The 19,493-nt window shown below is 36.2% G+C and overlaps 1 protein-coding gene across 4 annotated transcripts in view; it reads right to left on the bottom strand.

The window, feature by feature from the left end:
- GOLM2 (golgi membrane protein 2) overlaps positions 1–19,493 on the bottom strand; it is a 105,931-nt gene that overhangs the window by 59,457 nt on the left and 26,981 nt on the right. For all 4 annotated transcript variants that reach the window (XM_049613530.1, XM_049613529.1, XM_049613533.1 and 1 more), the window contains exons 2-3: positions 7,387–7,441; positions 1,242–1,344 (exon numbers count right to left, since the gene is read on the bottom strand). In XM_049613530.1, coding sequence (XP_049469487.1) covers positions 1,242–1,344; positions 7,387–7,441 — 158 coding nt within the window. The remainder of the gene's footprint in view (positions 1–1,241; positions 1,345–7,386; positions 7,442–19,493) is intronic.

Here is a 19,493-nt window from a genome sequence, read left to right as displayed (position 1 = left end):
AGAAACCAATAAATAAGACAGAATGGAGTCATCAAGAGAAAATGTGAAAGAACAAAATAGATAAAGATTGGGAATTTCCACTGGACAAGTGGTCAAAGAATACAAATATATCATTCATGCAAAAAGAAACAAGTAGTTAAAAAATTTACAGAAAAATGTTAACTTAAACCATTAAAAATGCAATTAAACTTCCTATATGTATATATGATAGTATTTTATTCTATACTAGCAAAATTAAGTCCAAATTGTAGAAACTAATGTTGGTGGGGCTATGGGGAAACATTGACATTATAAATTAGCACAACCATTATAGAAAGCAATCTTTCACATATGTGATAAAAGCAACAAAACAATAAAAAATTCTGTCTCAGGAATTCTATATTTGAGAATATACACCAGTGAAATAACATAAGAGGGAAAAATCCTTTTTGCGTAAAGATTTTTATAGCTGATATTCATAACAGTAAGATAAGGAAAACTACAACAGTCCAGCAATTGGGAGAGATTAAACAAACTTTGGTACATTAACATGCTGGAATAATATATTACCTCTGAATATGCTAACTCTTTAATCCTATTGATATGCTGAAAATTATTGAATACTGTCAGGTTAATATACTGATAACCTATAAGAGTAACAAATCAGAAATGGATAAACGGTGTTCTAAAATATGGTGAATCTTTCTAATTTTTGGTATGCAGTCCTAAAAAATACCGTTTACTATAAAATGGATTAAAGATGTAACAAAGATTTTTAAAGAGTGATTGCTACAAAGAGGTTCCCTGACCTTACCACCAACTTAGTGCAGAGATGTACAAGAGGGGACTGAAATGCCAAACAGAAGAAGCAGCTGGTGCCAGTCCCTCAGCTTATTCTGGGGACTTCTCTCAGCATTGGCTTCATCTTCTGGATGCCCCTCAAAAAGAACCACAGAATCTTCTTTCAGTCTTTGCACACTTAATGCAATGAAACTCAGGCCTTGCAAGATTTTCTGACTCACAATGTACTCCACTATATGGGCAGACTAAACACATCTTCTAAAAGGTATTCCCATGGTGTTTAACATACCAAAATAAGAGTTTGGATTTCAAAGAGGCATAGGAAGACAAGAGATAAGGAACTTAAAAGACCTAAGAAAATTAAAGAAGAAAAACAGAAGCCAGAGAGGAAGAAATAAATTGTCCAAATGTGGGACACATATTCCAGATTCATAACTATTTGTTGCTATATGGCATCTCACCTCTCATATTCTAACCTCTTCACAAGGTAAGTAGTGTTCTTCCTATAGTCCTGAAGCTGGTCTTCTTGTCGAAGAAACTCCTGACGAAGCTCAGCAAGTTGCTCTATCCACACGATGTAAGAATCAAAGGAATAAAATTTACTTACTCCAATGTTTCTGATTGAGAAGTTATGGGGTTTTTAAAACTTATATACACTTCTCAATTTCTTTACTCAAACTCTCAGGGAATTAAACTATATAAATTAAATATAAATTATAAATATATAAATATATTATAAATATATATTATATAAATTTATATAATTTATATATAAATATATAAATTATATAAATATATTAAATTACATAAATTATATAAATTAAATTATATAAATTATATATTAAAATATATGAATTGTATAAATTATAAAAATTAAGTTAAATTATATAAATTATATATAAAATATATAAATTAAATTATATAAACAAATTATATATAAATTAAATTATATAAATTATATTTATATAAATAAATATATATTAAATTATATAAATTATATAAATCTAATTGCCTTTTATAACATATGCATAGACAATAAAATTTGTTTAAAAAAATAAGATAGCCTCAGTGGTTTCTATATCAATCAGAAATATTAAAAAATTATACATCTTGTCATATTATGTAGATACATATTAACTTGTGGAAACAGTGACAACAACAACAAAATCCTACTTAAAAAAAATTTTTTTTTCAAGTTTATTTATTTTGAGAGAGACAGAGACAGCATGAGTAGGGGAGGGACAGAGAGAGAGGGAGAGAGAGAGACAGAATCTTAAACAGGTTCCGTACCATCAGTGCACAGCCCGATGTGGGGCTCAAACTCAAGAAACCGTGAGATCATAACCTGAGCTGAAACTGAGAGTTGGACACTTAACTGACTGAGCCACCCAGGCACCCAATCCTACCTAACTGTATAAACCTATCTGCTTTATAAAGTTGGGAGGGGGGTGCTCATCGGTGGCTCAGTCAGTTAAGCATTTGACTTCAGCTTAGGTCACGATCTCACGGTTCATGGGTTCGAGCCCCACATCGGGCTCTGTGCTGACGGCTCAGAACCTGGAGCCTGCTTTGGATTCTGTGTCTCCCTCTCTCTCTGCTCCTCCCTCACTCACGCTCTATCTCTCAAGAATAAATAAAAATGTTCATAAAGGTGGGGGGAAATCATGTTTTTTAGATATATTGGCTACGGATAAAGAATTCAAGGTTTCTTTTTCATTCTAAATCACATTTGACTCCCAGTTTAAGGTGCCAATTACGTGAGATCTCATTTCTAGTTTTGCTACTAATGCTAGGTCCCCATATACCCCTATTGCATTCTCAAAGCTCATAATTCCTGGACAAGAGCTGAAAGTTTTAGTTGTAACGAATAACATGAAATTCTAAGCTGGACAGTAGATTAAAAGTGGGGCCAGATGCTCTTTTGTGAACATTTAATACATAACCACAGGCCCCACATTTTCTAGAGTTGGTCCCTCTTCATGTGACCCTACAAATAAAAGTAATTCAGCCAGAGAAGAGAAATATCAGTTTCTTAAATACATGATTTAAAAATTAGCTAATAGCCTTAGAAGTAAGCTAAAGTAGAAGGAAGTCTTAATTAAAAAAAAAAAAAAGTAACAGTAAAGTTTCCAGTTAAAAAAAAAAAAAAAAAAGAAGTCTTAATTTGTATAAATGGCAACAGTGGTCTTTTTGGTATAGGTAACATCTATTAAGACTAAAATGTATGTAACCATAATGTACAAATATTATAAAATCTACTTTTCATGGAAGACTTCTAAAATTAGTCTTATTACTTTAAAGGCACTCTAAAAATACTTGGGATTTAAGTTTTTAAAAAGCAAATGTAAACAAATATTTACAATGTAATTATATCCATGTAAAAAAACTAGATTAGAATAAAAATCCATCAAAGTACTACCAGTGATTATGTTTAGTGGTAGGATTCTGAGCGTATTTTTTTTTCTCTACTTTCTAAATTTTATTGTAGAATCATAACTGTGACAATGACAACAAATAAAAATTTTAAAGTTGGGTGAATATTTGTTGAGGCAGATAAATAGTTAAACAATATGCATAATAATAGTTTTTGTATAATAATCAAATGTGAAAAGTTAATGATTCACATAAAATGCTTGTAGTTGATAATTATGTTTATACATTCAAGCCACTTATTTTATTTAAAAAAATGTTTTAGATATAACATTTTATAAGTGTAAGCTATACAACATGTTGATTTAATTCGCTTGTACACTGTGAAATTACTACTGAAGCAATAGCTAGCACCTCCATCATCTCATATAATCATCATTTAAGATATACTCTCTTAGCAATCTTCGGGTACATAATATAATGCTGTTAACCATAGTCACCACATTGTTTATTATATCCCCAAGACTTACTCATCTTACAACCGAGAGTTTGTATACTTCAACCAACATCTCACTTTCCCCACCCCTCGAACCCCTGGTAACCACCATTCCTTTCTCTAAGTTTAATCAAGCCACATTTTAAATTCCTTTTTACTCTATTAATTCTCCAATATGTAAACATGGCTGATCTCCATAGTTTTTCATCCACTAACTCCACCTCAGATAAAAGTAGCAAATATGATACCAGGTATCCCTGAATAAAACATTCTGTTTGTTACTTGGTCCCTGGCCCCATCTCCTAAGATTTAGACAACTAGAGGTAGCAGAAACTATGGCCTCAGCCATGGATATCAATTCTACAGAGACAATGAGATCTCGGCAGGAGGCAGTGACAAAAGGCCTTGTAGCTTACACATAGAGTTAGCCAGTTCAGTGAACCTGTGTTCAGGCAGGAAAGGTTCTGAAACTAAAGTTACTGCAATTAAAAAAAAAAGAAAAAAGAAAAAAAGAAAAAGAGCACCACCTAACAGCTACTAGAGAATGGCTCTCAATTGGTGGGCTTTAGGACTCATGCAGGCTTTTTCCTACACAGTAAAATAAATGAAGTAGCTAAGTTTACCTTCAGAATGAACCCGAGGCTCACTATGATTTTAAGATTTGGGATGGTTCTCTTCTCCCCACAAAGCTTGTCACTGACAACATTTGTAATTCCTTTATCAAGAAGTAAAGTTTTATTTCTAAATTGAGATAAAAGGCTTAAAATACAATTGACAAAACAAAAACGTCAATATGAGTGAGTCCATGTAAAACATCGAAACCTTTCCTGTTTAAACAGAGAAAAGATTATATAAAGCAGGGAGCTAATTGGTCATTTGAGCCAGTCAATACAAAGACCTGAAAGGGGGAAACATAAACAGATCAGAGAGCAAAACTAAAGACAAAGTTTTCCTACATCACAATTTTACTTTCAACTGATTGCCTTGTGTTTTCTTTATTTTGGACCCAAATATACTCTTGTGTCTACTGGGGCTGCTCCAGGTCACCACACCAGGATTCTCAAAGTGACTTAACATACGATCAGGTCCACAGTTGATTGTGCAGGATGTTCTACTTCTGACAGTAACATCAGGGTATGTTACAGAAAGGCCTGGCCATACTCCTTCAATTTAACTTCAAAAGATTAGGGATGTAGTTAAGAAAGGGGTTGCCTAGGACCAATTTTCAAAGCAAAAAAAAGAAAAAAATTTACTTCTAGAAAATTTTGATTTCAAATTTTCTCAGCAATAGGCATAAAAATAAGGTGAGCCATTCAAGATAAATTGGTGTATACTAGAACGTTAATTTGTTAACTCAGGGATCAAAAACTAACTCTCATTCCTTTCATTTCCCAAAAAAATAGCTACCATAAGGTTTAAGTCTTAGTGTGTATTAATTCCATCATATCTAGTATTAATTTCAACGAGGGTGCCTAGGTGGCTCAGTCAGTTAAGCATCCGACTTTGGCTCAGATCATGATCTCACTGCTCATGAGTTCAAGCTTCACATCGGGCTCTGTGCTGACAGCTCAGAGCCTGGAGCCTGCTTTAGTTTCTGTGTCTCCCTCTGTCTCTGCCCCTCCCCTGCTTATACTCTGTCTCTCTCTCAAAAATAAACAAACATTAAAAAAAATTTTTTTTTAATTTTTCAAAGAAAATAGTCCAATCTGGATTTTATAGTTGACTTGTCAAGAAGTTTGCTTCAGTCGAAAATAGTTCCTAAGGAGCAAAAGTCACATTAAAAGGAAATTCAATCTTAAGAGTGCAAGCTTGAGTAACTGCACTAAACCCAAAATTTGTAGAGGTATGAATTCAAATCAAAGCCTTTTATTCTGCTGAAGAGCATCATAAAAAAATTTTCAAAATATCTTAGGATCGACTTCAATGCACACTGTACAATAAAGACTTTTACTCAGTAACATGGGCTGTCATTTTTTATAAGGTAGACTAGGAGAAGGCACTGGACTTCTTATTCAACTGATCTATTATTATTTAATAGAAACATACTTTGATGACAAGCAGACTCATTTGTAAAAATAGCAAGCAGGAAACAGCACTGACAGAGTGGCATCTTCTGTGTCATCCTAATGTATCCTGTGAGTCATAAAGAGTAGAACACGGACACAAATGCAGCAAAAACAAATGTGGCCACCCAGGAAGTGAATTTTTAAGAGAATGTCAAAGCTGTTCTACATCATAGTAAAAATAATCATAATTTCTATTTTCAGGTTATAACACATTCCTAAAAATTTGCTAGGTGAGAAGCAAAAACTTCAATAAATTACAAAGCCAGCTCAGGTTGGCTTCTTCAAGAGGATCATAAAAATCTATTATCAAATTCCACCTAAAGAGGGTCAAAATTGTTATAGAATAAAGATATATTTATGAAATTACAGAGCATGTATTACCCACACACAAAAACTTAGAGTCACTGCCTGCCAAGTTTTAAAATATACAGTGTTGGGGCACCTGGATGGCTCAGTTGGTTAAGGATCTGACTCTTGATTTCAGCTCAGGTCATGATCTCACAGTGAGTGTCCACCGGGCTCTGCAATGACTGCATGGAGCCTGCTTGGGATTCTCTCTTTCCCTCTCCCTCTCTGCTCTACACGCCCTGGTTGTGTGTGTGTGTGTGTGTGTGTGTGTGTGTGTGTGTGTGATGTACCCATGTGCATGCATGCACTCTCTAAAAATAAAGAAAGAAACATGTAAAAACAACAAAATAAATATAGAGTTATATTTATCACAGGGGTGCCTGGGTGGCTCAGTAAGTTGAGCATCTGACAATCTTGATTTCAGCTCAGCTCATGATCTCACAGTTCACGAGTTCAAGTTCTGGCTCTGTGCTGACAGTGCGGAGTCCGCCAGAAATTCTTTCTTTCTGCCCTTTCCTCGCTCATGTGTGCACACATCTCTCGTAAATAAATAAACACCATATATATACACACATACATACATACATACAGTGTTGTAACCAAAGGGTGTGAGGGAGAAGAGGGGTCCTCTTCAGGTCCCAAACTCCACAGGCAGGTGATGGTATGAAGTAATGTAAGCAAAGCATAGAGCTTGTTCACCGTACCTATTATTTTTTATAAAACTTTTAGTCATTTCCTATCACTTCATCTAAGTGAAAAAATACACACACACACACACAAATACACACACAGTATATCTACCTATCTATCTATGTATCTATCTATCTATCTATCTATCTATCTATCTATCTATCTATCTACAGGTTTCTTCCTGGTTTCTTTCCAGGTTTTCTTTCTGTTCTGAGTTTCTTTCTGTTCCCAGGGTAAACATGAAGCCTGGAGGACCCATCTAAAGCATCTCTAGACCTGAATGGATTATTTAGCAGTTGGACACAATACAGAGGGATTACCCCTTACCCTTTCCCTAGAAATTTGATAGCTTTTGAAGCTATCCCTCAATTTTCTTTGAGGCTTCTTTCAGTAACATTTCATTGTATGAAATCTGTCTATATACAAGATTAAAATACAAATTTTAACTTTTAATGTGTATAAAGCAACATTAAAATTCTTTTATGATATCTTAAGAAAAAGTAAACATTTTGCCATCAAAGGAGCTTTGTTCAAAAATTTTTATTTCATTTAGCTGTCTAGCTATTTCTTAATTGTTGAGGATATTAGACATTTAGTGACCTTTGTTTATCTTTAATCTGTAATTAATTTTCTTACCCTTTAAATGATGTATATCTGCCATCTGATATGATATGTTGCTCTGTAGTTTAATCTGAAAAAAAAAAATTTCATTTTACTACAGAATATGGAGTTTTGCTCATATTTCCTCTTTTTTGCTGATATTCACTTTAAGTTTGATCATAAATACAAAAGAAAAATCCTTAAGTTATATATACCCACCTCTTTCCAAAAAGAATTAGAGAGAAATTTTGATTTTGTAATACTTTAAATTTGCAAAAGAATATTCATTTTACTTAATATATAGTCTAATAACTTTCAAACATTTAAAAATTTGAGTTGAACATTGCTTAATGGTATCTTTTTTCAAAATCTTACCAGAAGAAACCTCTTACTAACTCTATGTTAAAATAAGAATTAATTGTTTGAATCAGTTAATGCAAAATCAAAAGTAACTGATGCTTATCAAGCTCTCATACGATAACAGATACTACATAGGACTTGTTGTTGTGGTCATTGTCCTTCAAGATCCAGTAGACAAGAACAATAGGAACTTAAAACTGTAACAAAATATGACTCAAACTAATTTAATTTAACTTAGCACTTAATTTAAAAATTAAGACAAGGTCTTTGAAAGCCAGGATGTCATCCACAAAGAACCACTGTCCCAGATCTTACTTAAACAGGTATCAATTATAAAATGTAACAACAATATCACTACAAACAGGTTCTCTTGTCAACCTCGTAAATTGACTTTGAAAGTATACACAGATTCATAGTGATCAGAAGCAGGACCATGAGTGCCAAAATGATTATGATAAATACCTTTTCAATCTCTAAAGAGAAAGTTTTAAGCTTCTTAGTTCAAAATAATTATAGATTTGTAAGAAATTGCAAAGATAGCACAGAGAAGTCCCATATACACTTCACCCAATTCCCCCAATACATACATCCTATCTAACTATAACACAACATCAAAACCAGGAATCTGACACTGGTACAATGTGTATGTATAATTCTATGTCATTTTTTACACACACACACACACACAGTCACACACACACACACACACACACACACACACACACACACTCACGTAACCACCACCAAAACAAAGATTCAGAACTATTCTATCATTGCAAAGATATCCCTCATACTATCCTTTATATTCAAACCTATCCTCCTTCCTCACACTATTTCTAAACCCTGGTAAATACTAATTTGTTTCCCAACTCTGCAATTTTGTCATTTCAAGAATGTTATATAAATGGAATCATATAGGGGCGCCTGGGTGGCGCAGTCGGTTGGGCGTCCGACTTCAGCCAGGTCACGATCTCGCGGTCCGTGAGTTCGAGCCCCGCGTCAGGCTCTGGGCTGATGGCTCGGAGCCTGGAGCCTGTTTCCGATTCTGTGTCTCCCTCTCTCTCTGCCCCTCCCCAGTTCATGCTCTGTCTCTCTCTGTCCCAAAAATAAATAAAAAACGTTGAAAAAAAAATTAAAAAAAAAAATAAATGGAATCATATAATATGTGGCCTTTTAAGATTTCTTTTTACTCAGTATAACATATAGTTGCTGCATATATCAATAGTTCATTCCTCTTTATTACTGAGTAGTATTCCATGATATGAATGTACTACAGTTTGCTTTAGTATTCAACTACTGTATAACATGTTGGTGGTTTCAACTTTTTGGCTATTACAAATACAGCTGCTATAAAAAACAGTATACTGATTTTTACATGAATATTAGTTTTCTAGGATATTTCTCTGGGATAAATGTGCAAGAGTGAGGTTCCTCCTTTTCCAAAGTGGTCATGCCATTTTCATTTACATTTTAAAAAATTACTGTACCAAGGTACTAGATGGGAGAGTATAAAAAAATTGGAAAACATGAGAGCAGTCTCAAGGAATCAGTAGGCAAGTTTAGCACCTAAAGCAGTATACTTACTGTAGGAATTCAGAGATGGTTCTTAGCTGATCTGATCAAGGAAAGCTTCAGGAAAGGAATTTTTACCTGAATTAGTCATTGAAGGCTAGGAAAAATTGTAAATAGGTAGAAAAGGGCATTCCAGATAGAGACGATGACATAAGAAAAGGTACAAAGGCAAGAAAACATGAGACATGTATGAAAATATGATCAAAATATTGTTTGGCTATAGCACATGATACAGGAGGAAAAGCAGTGTGAAAGACGGTTGGAGAAAAAAGACCATGGAGGGGCCCTTCAGCCTTAACTGGGTCTTCCCCTAGAGTCCTGGCAGCTTTGAAGAATGAAGCTTAAAATATAATGTTGATATTCAGTCATAAAAAGGAATGAAGTACTGTTACCTGCTACAATATGGATAAGCCTTGAAAACATCTATGCTAAGTAAAAGAAGCTAGTCACAAAAGGACATGGGGTTTCTTTTTGTGGTGATGAGAATGTTCTGGGGGCACCTGGCTGGCTCAAATGGTAGAGCACGTGATTCCTGGTCTTGGTGTTGTGGGTTCTAGCCCCACGCTGGGTGTAAAAATCACTTAAAAAAAAATCTTTAAAAAAAATGTTCTTGAATTAGTGGTGATAGCTGCACAGTATTGTCAATATACTAAAAACTAAACTGAAGTGTATACTTTAAAAGGGTAAGTTTTATGATATATGAATATCTCTATTTTATTTTATTATTTTTTTAATTTAAATTTTTTAAAATTTACATCCAAATTAGTTAGCATATAGTACAACAATGATTTCAGGAGTAGATTCCTTAATGCCCCTTACCCATTTAGCCCATCCCCCCTCCCACAATCCCTCTAGTAACCCTCTGTTCTCCATATTTTTTTTTTCTGTTCTCCATATTTTAAGAGTCTCTTATGTTTTGTCCCCCTCCCTGTTTTTATATTATTTTTGTTTCCCTTCCCTTATGTTCATCTGTTTTGTATCTTAAAGTCCTCATGAGTGAAGTCATATGATATTTATCTTTCTCTGACTAATTCCGCTTAGATAATACACTCCAGTTCCATCCACATAGTTGCAAATGGCAAGATTTCATTCTTTTTGATTGCTGAGTAATACTCCATTATATATAATATATATATATATATATACACACACACACACACACACACACACATACACACACACACATCACATCTTCTTTATCCGTTCATCCATCGATGGTCATTTGGGCTCTGTCCATATTTTGGCTATTGTTGATAGTGCTGCTATAAACATTGAGGTGCATGTGCCTCTTTGAAACAGCACACCTGTATCCCTTAGATAGATAACTAGTAATGCAATTGCTGGGTGGTAGGGTAGTTCTATTTTTAATTCTTTGAGGAACCTCCATACTGTTTTCCAGAGTGGCTGCACCAGCTTGCATTCCCATATCTCAATTTTTTTAATGCAAAAAGATAGAAATGGAAGTGCCGAGGGTATTATAAGGCACCATACGTGAAACTGGGAATAAAATAATGGACAAATTCTAGGCACTCAAGGAGTTTATTATTTTGGGGAAGCAATCAAATAGTTAATTATAATATAGCAAAATAAATGCTATTATTAGGTTCTGCAGATATGACAAGAGAACTTAGTAGAAGCACTTAAATCCTTAGGGGATAAAACACCTTAGGGGAGTGAGGAAAGGCTTCTGGAGATGATAGCTAAAATGTGTCCAGTAGGAAGAGTAGTGTTTTTCCAGGTGAAGTAGGCAGAGGGTAAGGAGGAAAGATATTCAAGGGATGTGTCAAAACTTAGAAGTGAAAAATACTACACACTACAGAAACTGCAAGCAGTTCTAAGCAGCTGAAGCTGCTAGAAACATGTGGCAAGGAAACATGGCTAGAAAGGTAAGCAAGGTCCACATTATGAAGGGTCTTGCCAAAAAATGTGGGTACATTCCCATGGCTATGGTCAACCTTTAAAGGACTTCAAGCAAGGTAGAGCAATCCAATTTGCAATTTAGAAAAGTCAACCTGGCTTCAGTAAGAGAAGTGGACCAGAGGGACAAGACTAGGGGGAGACCAGGTAGGAGAGTAGAAGACTACTGTTGTATTTCAGGTGAGAAAATGGTGGTCTAAGACAGGGGTGGGCAAATTATGGCCTGTGAGCCATATCTGGCCTGCTTCTGTTTTCATAGGGATGACAAACTAAGGATGGTTTTTACATTTTAAAATGGTTGGGACAGGGGTGGGAGGAAAGCAAAAGAAGAAGAATATTTTGTGAATTATACACAATGTGAATTTCAGCGTCTATAAATAAAGTTTTATGGAAAACAGCTACACCCGTTCATTTACATATTGTGTCCGGCTGCTTTGGAGCTACAGTGATTGTGACAAAGACCATATGGCCTGCAAAGCCTAACGTATTTACCATTCGGTCCTTTATAGAAAAAGTTTGCCAACCTCTGGTCTAAACTAATAGAATGAGAACAGAGAGATAAATATACATGGGAACTATTAAAGGGAAAGAATGAATATCTTGCTGATTGATTAGATACAAGGGTAAAAGAAGAAACAGCAAGGATGATGTTTAGATTTCTAAAGTAGGAAACTAGATGAGTAAGGTGGCAGTACTCCACAAGAGGGAAACAGGAGAAATAGACTTGGGGTGGGCGGGAGAGTGGGGGGATGATTTTTACAGATTTGGACCTGTTGAATATGAGGCACTTGTGACACACCTGAGAAGAGATCTTGTAGTCAGCTGGATATATAGGTCTGGAGCTTGGGCACCAACGATTTGAGAGTCATTAGCATATGAATAGCAATTAAAGCCACAGGAATGAGATCACTGATGGAAAGCTGCAGAGGCAGCAGGAGAAACGGACACCAAATGCTATGTGATCAGATGATCACTAAAAACTGCTCTCCAATAATGTGCAATTAGCCTGTGTTTACTTTTTTTTCCCACTTATTTTCATGATCTAATTTTTTTTGCCCCTCCAAAGAACATAACCATCTTTTATTCTTGCTTTCAATAAGTTTGTATTACTCTGTTTTTTATCCATTTTTATGATGTTATCCCAACGTCTCTGCACTCTTTATTTTAAACTTGCTTTTGAAATTGCTACAGATATGCTATTCTTAAATGCTAGGCTATCCCAACGTCTCTGCACTCTTTATTTTAAACTTCCTTTTGAAATTGCTACAGATATGCTATTCTTAAATGCTAGGCTATGAGTGGCCTCAGCTTCCCTGCACTGTCTCCTTTGTATCCTTATATACTTTTAAAATTTTTTAATGAAGGAAGGGAAATTCAATCCACAGACCACAAAAATAGTATAGAATTATATGGGCAGTACTGCTTTATTTTTATCATTTTAATTTTCTCTTCAATCTTCCTTACTGAGAATGGAGACACTGATCCCAATGGCTCATATGTAAAGCCCTCACATTTCAAAAGCTGCTCTGGAACAATATATTTTACGTGGCACTCAAGAGAAAATCATAGCTTGTCTAAATAAAAGCCCTTTCTTAAGCCAAGCATAATGAATTTATTTTCCACCCCATTCCTTTGCCATGTAAGGATTTTTCAGTTAGCTTTTCGGACCCCCCTCATGGCATATTGTTCCCTTGGCATCTCATGTTCTCTATTATTCCTGTCAATCTTTCCAGCACAATTCTCACAATAATCTTATATTTAGTGTTTAGTATTACCAGCAAGTACCAGTTCCCAATTTCTCTCACGTCCTATTAACACTAGTGCAAGTTATTATTACTTGTACCTATTAACATTGTGCAAGTTATCTCACCTTCCATATGCCTTTGAACAGAAGTGCCAAGGATTTGCTCAAAGACCTCACAGAGCCCAGGTGGGAGATCATTAAACCTAGAAGTTCTCTTTCCTCTACAGCAATTTTACTATGCTCCTCACTTTTAGAATCTAGATGTCTGCTACTAAACTGTTTATCTTTTTCACAGTGCAATATTATAGGCATCTGACCCCTCTTCTCCCCATATGTATACCTCATCCCCCAAATTCTCATCTACCTCCTGAAACAGTTTCATAAGGAATTCTTCTTACATTCAATGTTATCCTTTTAAGGAAATCTGAATGTGTTTTTAGCTACCGTGACACTCCTTTGTACTGTTGCAAAATGTAAGAATATAAAGCAATGACTTAATTTTGGCTTTAATCTTATGTTTTCTACCATCTTGAGTCTGTTTATGAAGACTTTTTCATTTTGTTTCTGATTTTTTTTATTTGCTCTAATTTCTTCAACTTTGTTTTCCTTTCCTTTCATGCTTTTCATTAATCCTTTCTTCATACAGACAGGTCTCTTTAGTTCTTTAACTCCTTTGGTTTTAACCCTTCCTCTGAGAGCCTTCACTTGTTTTAATACTTCCAGCATCTCAACACCTTCAAAAGGAAGCTTGGCTTCCCTTTTGATCATTCTTCCTCATAGTTTTAATTTCCTTGTGCTCTAACATGAATTTGCTTATCTTCTAAATGACTCTGCCAAAACTTCCCAGTTGTTGAGAAACTAATTTGATTCTCACTATTGCATGATTGGAAAAAAAATATTTCACTCTGCCACAAAAACTCGGTTGAACTGGCAATGTAATAGGGAATACTTTCCTTTTTTTTTTTTGTATATTCCAGACAGCTAACAGTACATAAACTCTAAGAAGTATTATTTAATCCTTATTTTATGAAATGATTCTCGTCCGGCTTCACAGGTCCCTTTTGGTCACTTTCAGACTTTTGCCAAAATATCCTTATTTATAATATATTATAACATATGAAATGATTTCTCTTTCAAATTTCTTTGGGGATTGGCACAAAAACAGACACATAGACCAATGGAATAGAATAGAAACCCCAGAACTAGACCCACAAACGTATGGCCAACTCATCTTTGACAAAGCAGGAAAGAACATCCAATGGAAAAAAGACAGTCTCTTTAACAAATGGTGCTGGGAGAACTGGACAGCAACATGCAGAAGGTTGAAACTAGACCACTTTCTCACACCATTCACAAAAATAAACTCAAAATGGATAAAGGACCTGAATGTGAGACAGGAAACCATCAAAACCTTAGAGGAGAAAGCAGGAAAAGACCTCTCTGACCTCAGCCGTAGCAATCTCTTACTCGGCACATCCCCAAAGGCAAGGGAATTAAAAGCAAAAGTGAATTACTGGGACCTTATGAAGATAAAAAGCTTCTGCACAGCAAAGGAAACAACCAACAAAACTAAAAGGCAACCAACGGAATGGGAAAAGATATTTGCAAATGACACATCGGACAAAGGGCTAGTATCCAAAATCTATAAAGAGCTCATCAAACTCCACACCCGAAAAACAAATAACCCAGTGAAGAAATGGGCAGAAAACATGAATAGACACTTCTCTAAAGAAGACATCCGGATGGCCAACAGGCACATGAAAAGATGTTCAACGTCGCTCCTCATCAGGGAAATACAAATCAAAACCACACTCAGATACCACCTCACGCCAGTCAGAGTGGCCAAAATGAAGAAATCAGGAGACTATAGATGCTGGAGAGGATGTGGAGAAACAGGAACCCTCTTGCACTGTTGGTGGGAATGCAAATTGGTGCAGCCGCTCTGGAAAGCAGTGTGGAGGTTCCTCAGAAAATTAAAAATAGACCTACCCTATGACCCAGCAATAGCACTGCTAGGAATTTATCCAAGGGATACAGGAGTACTGATGCATAGGGGCACCTGTACCCCAATGTTTATAGCGGCACTCTCAACAATAGCCAAATTATGGAAAGAGCCTAAATGTCCATCAACTGATGAATGGATAAAGAAATTGTGGTTTATATACACAATGGAATACTACGTGGCAATGAGAAAAAATGAAATATGGCCTTTTGTAGCAACATGGATGGAACTGGAGAGTGTGATGCTAAGTGAAATAAGCCATACAGAGAAAGACAGATACCACATGGTTTCACTCTTATGTGGATCCTGAGAAACTTAACAGAAACCCATGGGGGAGGGGAAGGAAAGAAGAAAAAAAAAAAAAGAGGTTAGAGTGGGAGAGAGCCAAAGCATAAGAGACTGTTAAAAACTGAGAACAAACTGAGGGTTGATGGGGGGTGGGAGGGAGGGCAGGGTGGGAGGGAGGGCAGGGTGGGTGATGGGTATTGAGGAGGGCACCTTTTGGGATGAGCACTGGGTGTTGTATGGAAACCAATTTGACAGTAAATTTCATATATTAAAAAATAAAAAAAAAATGCAAATAATGAGAAAAAAAAAAACACAAATTTCTTTGGGGATGAGAGATCAGTGTGTGTAGATAGACAGAGAGACAGACACACATTCCCTTGCCTAATTTACATCTATGGTCAGACAGATTCCAATCCAGATTCCAATGTATCCTTCAAAAACCCAAAATGCTCAAAATGCCTTGCCCGACTCAACTCTACTGGGAAGAGCCTCATATTCAGTCCGGTCAAAAACAAAACATTCTTTTATCACATGCAGTTCTATTTCTAGTAAGAATGTCACCCTGTTTCTCTTCTACCCCCAAGGTTTATCAGAAATGAGAATTCCAGGGTGCCTGAGCGGCTCAGTCAATTAAGTGTCCAACTCTTGATTTTGGCTCAGGTTATGATCTCATGGAGCTCATGGAGCCTGCTTGGGGTTCTCTCTCTCTCTCTCTCTCTCTCTCTCTCTGTCCCTCCCCCACTTGTGTGTGCATGCTCTCTCTCTCTCAAAATAAATAAGTAAACATTAAAAAAATGAGAATTCCATGACAACAGGCACTGACTGCATTTCTCATTCATCCCTGTGTGTCCATCTCAATAAATGTTTGCTGAATCATTCCTTAGATTTTCAAGTTTTATACTGTGTACTACATATTCTTCTACCTTAAATGGTACTTTATTCATATTTATGTAATTCTTTTTCTTTTTTTTAAGAGAGAGAGAGTGTGCGAGCAGGAAAGAGGGGCAGAGGGAGAATCTCAAGCAGGCTCGACACTCAGCATGGAGCCCAACACAGGGCTCAATCCCACAACCCTGGGATCATGACCTGAGCTGAAATAGAGAGCCGGATGCCCAAATAACTGAGCCACCCAGGTGCCCCTCATATTTGTATAATTCTAATTATCCTTCAAGACTTCTTCTAAACTCCCTCATTTATTTCCCTTTGTTATCAACTTCATTGCCTTAGCTTTACTTCACCTTTCCCCTTCTGTAATACTGGTCTCTCTAGGATTTGCAGTCCATCTATAATTGGCTGATTATGTATGCTGTCTTTGGCCTTTTCCATGTTAATCTCTTAAAATGTTTTTACTGTCATTCCTGAGACCTTTCTTTTTCTCTCTTCCAAGACATATGTTCTTTACCTCTTTTTTTTAGTAAGAATCATCTTCTCTTGATATTTTCCTACAGCACTTCTCACTCGTCCTCAGCTATTTCATCTATTTTCCTCTAATCTTTCTTCCTCCAATACCTAAAACATAATCTTTATATTTTTACCACCTCTTTCTGAAGTTCATTTAGTGCTTTCCCATCCCACATGGCTACTCTGAATTAATTTTGGCAGCTGTTACCAGCTCAGTGGCTCTGCTTTTCTTTTCATTCTGGGACCTTGAAAATGGCTCAGCTGTGTATGCTTCACTTTCATTATGACCTGTTCTTGGACAATCAGCACAACTTTGACCATTGATCCCAAAGGTTATATATAATTAGCTTTTTACAGATTTCTGGCTCCTTTTTTCTCCATACCAGAAACATTTTTCCCATTTATATCTCATACTCAGATGATTTCTAGAGACAATTCTATCTTCTGTAACATAACTACCAAACCTGGATGATCCTCAGAATCACCTAGGGAGCTGTAAGAAATACATATTCTTACCTCCTCCACCCCACTCCAGTGTGATTTATAATAGTCTGGGGATCAGCCCAGAAATCTTTTTTTCTTTTTTTAATATTTATTTATGTAAGTAATCTCTACACCCAACATGGGGCTCGAACTCACAACCTGGAGATCAAGAGATACATGTACCTCCAACTGAGCCAGCCAGGCACCACGTCCCCCTGTCCCCATTTAAATCTTTTTTTAAATGTTTATTTTTTTTTAACTTTATTTATTTTTGAGAGAAAGAGGGACAGAGTGTAAGCAGGGGAGAGGCAGAGAGAGAGAGGGAGACACAGAATCTGAAACAGGCTCCAGGCTCTGAGATGTCAGCACAGAACTTGATGTGGGGCTCGAACTCACGAACCGTGAGAGCATGACCTGAGCTGAAGTCAGACACTTAACCGATTAAGCCACTCTGGCATCCCGTGAAATCTTTTTTTTTTTTTTTTTTTAAAGCTCAAGTGATTCTGATAAGCAGCCAGGTTTAGCAGTTACTCATCTATACTATGTCTTTGGCTGGGACCTATAGCAGCTGGATCAAAATGATATATTAATAATAACTGATGGGTATTAAATGTTTAAATTTTTTAATTTTTATTTTGTGCCAGATCTCTGCTAAGTGTTTTATAAGTATCACTGCATTAAATCCTCATAACCATCCTATGAGGTGGGCTTTACATTTTACAGACAAGGAAACTGTACTCTATTTCATATGCCTACAGTAGATACCAGATATTCTCCCAAGCAGTCCCACATAAGAGTCTGTGTTCATGACCATTGTGCATATACTAGATCAGCTAAGTGATTAAACTTCTTTTCTTACTAATATTATATTACACACATGTTATTCAGTCAACATTTCAAACACACTTGCAACTTTTACTTGATCTGTTAAAGAATTAGTCTCTCTTGAAGCAAGTATTAGTTTAAGCTATACCCAGTTACATTTTTAAAAAGAATAATCAAGGTGTTTGGTGTTGGTTGGCTATAATGAATCATCACAAAGTTCTTTTATTCACCCATTCATTTTTATTCAGTCATTTATAAAGCATTTACTAAGTATCCACTATGTGCTAGGCCTAGGGATATAAAGTATTTGGTCCTGGTCTATTAAGAAGAATTACAAAGAATCACCACCATGAAACAAACTATGTTTGTTTATTCATTCATTTGTCAGCCAGTCACAAGAGAAACATTTATGAAACACCTAGTAAGTGGAAGATACTGTTGAAGGCCTAGAAATATAGCAATACACAAGAAACAAGAGAGAGATCTGGGTAAAGAATACACATTTGGAGTCATCAGCATAATTGAAGTTTTCTGAATGAGTATGAGCACTTACGAAGAGAGCAGAATAAGTAGAGAAGAGGATCTTAGACAGGAAACTATGAACTAGTGGTGCCTGACTGGCTCAGTCGGTGGAGTCTTGATCTTGGGGTTGTGAGTTTGAGCCCCATGTTGGGTACAGAGATTACTTAAAAAAATAAAATCTGAAGACAAAAAAGAAAACTATGAACTATAATACTTAATGATAAATAGAGGTGCATCAAAGAAGAAGCAAAGAAGACTAAGACTAAGCAAAGAAGACTAAGAAGAACTGAGAAAAGGAAAACAGGAGAGTCTGGCATCATGGAAGCCAAGAGCACAGTGCACTGGGTAAAAGATGTTGAAATATTAGTAACAGGAAGAGAAAATCCAGATATGAGCAAAGACAATTCTGTTTTCAAGAAATCTGACTGGGAGTGGCACTTAAGTGGCTCAGTTGGTTGAGCATCTGACTCTTAATTTTGGCTTAGTCATGATCCCAGGGTCGTGGGATCGAGCCGTGTGTCAGGTTCTGCACTGAGTGCGGAGCCTGCTTGAGATTCTCTCTCTTCTTCTCTCTCTGCCCCTCCCCTGCTCATATATACTCTCTTACACGTGAACACTAAGTGCTGAAGAGTAAATAGAGACAGAGATTGAATATAAGGAGACTGGATTAATAATAGTACAAGATCTTTGAAAAGATGGAGGAAATTAGATTCAGAAAACAGGTACCGAGGCTGGTCCTGGAGAAAGTAGGAACCTTTTTTTATTTTTTATTATTTTTTTTTAATTTTTTTTTTAACGTTTATTTATTTTTGAGACAGAGAGAGACAGAGCATGAACGGGGGAGGGGCAGAGAGAGAGGGAGACACAGAATCAGAAGCAGGCTCCAGGCTCTGAGCCATCAGCCCAGAGCCCGACGCAGGGCTCAAACTCACGGACCGTGAGATCGTGACCTGAGCTAAAGTCGGACGCTTAACCGACTGAGCCACCCAGGCGCCCCAGGAAACTTTTTTTAATCCAACAAGGAAGGAA

The sequence above is a fragment of the Panthera uncia genome (genome assembly GCF_023721935.1).
Source record: "Panthera uncia isolate 11264 chromosome B3 unlocalized genomic scaffold, Puncia_PCG_1.0 HiC_scaffold_1, whole genome shotgun sequence".
Lineage (NCBI taxonomy): Eukaryota > Metazoa > Chordata > Mammalia > Carnivora > Felidae > Panthera > Panthera uncia.
This window is presented reverse-complemented; position numbering and strand designations above follow the sequence as displayed.